Raw genomic sequence first — 1,614 nt, forward strand, 5'->3', positions numbered from 1 at the left:
AAGAAATACAATTGAAAGAGAATGGGTGAAGGAAAAAATTCTCTAAATTAATTTATAAAAAGAATAAGTCATTAATTTATTTTGTTAATACCTTTATTTTCTTCTATATAATGATAGTTACAACAAGATTATATCTGAATAAATTGTATCAATTATTTTTAAGTAAATGCTCAATAAATTATTCAAAAATGTTGGTTATTACATATTATTAACTAAATTATAATAAAAGCCAAAGACTAAAGTATTGAACAAGAATATCTAATTAATTAAATAAACTCAATTTATCCATGAGTTATTTTTTTTAGAGGTTAATGACTATTATTGAATAAAAAACAACAAAGTCTAAAACTCTGTAAAGCAATTAATAGATAAATAAAGAAGAAGATTGTTAAATGAAGTTCTTTAAAAATAGTCAAATGTAGCATAAGTAGTTAGTATAAAACTATGATGAATAACTTAATATAGTCAGCCACCTCCATGAAACTACTACAGCTAGCATATAAATTTAGTATGAGTAGAATTTGCTTTCATTTTACCAAAAAAATATACTGCCATTTACATCTTGGTAATTCCAAATTAAATCATGTAAGAAATAATAATAAAATTAGGTTATATTCTATTTAAAAGAATATATCTTCTGGATAAGTATCTGTAATTGTTCATTTGAAGAAGAAATACATGGGTTGGTTGGTCTTGCATCGAGGAATTGTTGGGTTAATTCATATACTTTTCTCCATTTATATAAATTAATTGTTCCATCACCTAGTTTATCTGGATTACCTTCGTCAATAAGCATTAAATCTTTACTTAGAATTCCTATAAAAGGGATATACGGTGTTTCCAATTGGCTTAAATACGCTCTAAGATATTTATAATTTTGTTTAAAAGAACATAATTCTTCTGTTTCATTTAAATAATTTTTATCTTCTTCACTAATTTTTTTACTTTTGATAGAATCTAAATCGAGTCTAGGAAGTGTATAAACTACTGAAACTAAGAAATGAATATCTTTTAATTGTTGTAATCTTTTCATAAATAATATTAGTCCTTGAATAAATTGAGCTTTATCTCCTTTAGGACATTCATTAAAACAATTAACAATGGTAGTTCCAATCCAATTAAATCGTTCAATCATATTTTGAATATTTGGAGTTAACGGTTTATTTTCTGGTTTATTATAATTCATTACAATCAATTCTTCATACGTGACTCTTGAAAATAACACTAAATTAAATGAATTTAATGTCTCTGCAAGAGCAATAGTATTTGGTTCAGTCATGAAATACTGGTATGATAGTGTTATTGTAGATTGAATAGGAAGATAAACTCTTGTTCTTGTTCTCATAGCTAAGGAAATTCCAACACTATTTATACTTAAAATCAAAAGATGATTCTTTTTTGATTCTGGTTGTGATAAAATGATTGTCTTAATCTTTTTAATAAGTTCTGGTTTTTTTTCAAAATCACTAAAAAAACTTTTTGTCCATTGAATAAACACTGAAAGAATACTTGACTTTGTTTCTTCAGTTGTATTAGCGTCATTAAAAACATTAACTAATTGAAAAATGACTGTTTCAGTTGAAATAAATTTTTTATGTAACATTAAGAACATAT

At 24.3% G+C, this 1,614-nt stretch overlaps 1 protein-coding gene across 1 annotated transcript; it reads right to left on the reverse strand.

The window, feature by feature from the left end:
• Positions 1–616: 616 nt before the first annotated feature.
• On the reverse strand, positions 617–1,345 carry ENU1_105100 (Ras guanine nucleotide exchange factor, putative; the record flags this gene model as incomplete). Its single annotated transcript, XM_008859423.1, has 1 exon — positions 617–1,345. One exon carries the CDS (start codon positions 1,343–1,345, stop codon positions 617–619), a length of 729 nt encoding a protein of 242 aa, XP_008857645.1.
• Positions 1,346–1,614: the final 269 nt, after the last annotated feature.

This window comes from Entamoeba nuttalli (assembly GCF_000257125.1).
Source record: "Entamoeba nuttalli P19 unplaced genomic scaffold asmbl_4498, whole genome shotgun sequence".
Lineage (NCBI taxonomy): Eukaryota > Evosea > Mastigamoebida > Endamoebidae > Entamoeba > Entamoeba nuttalli.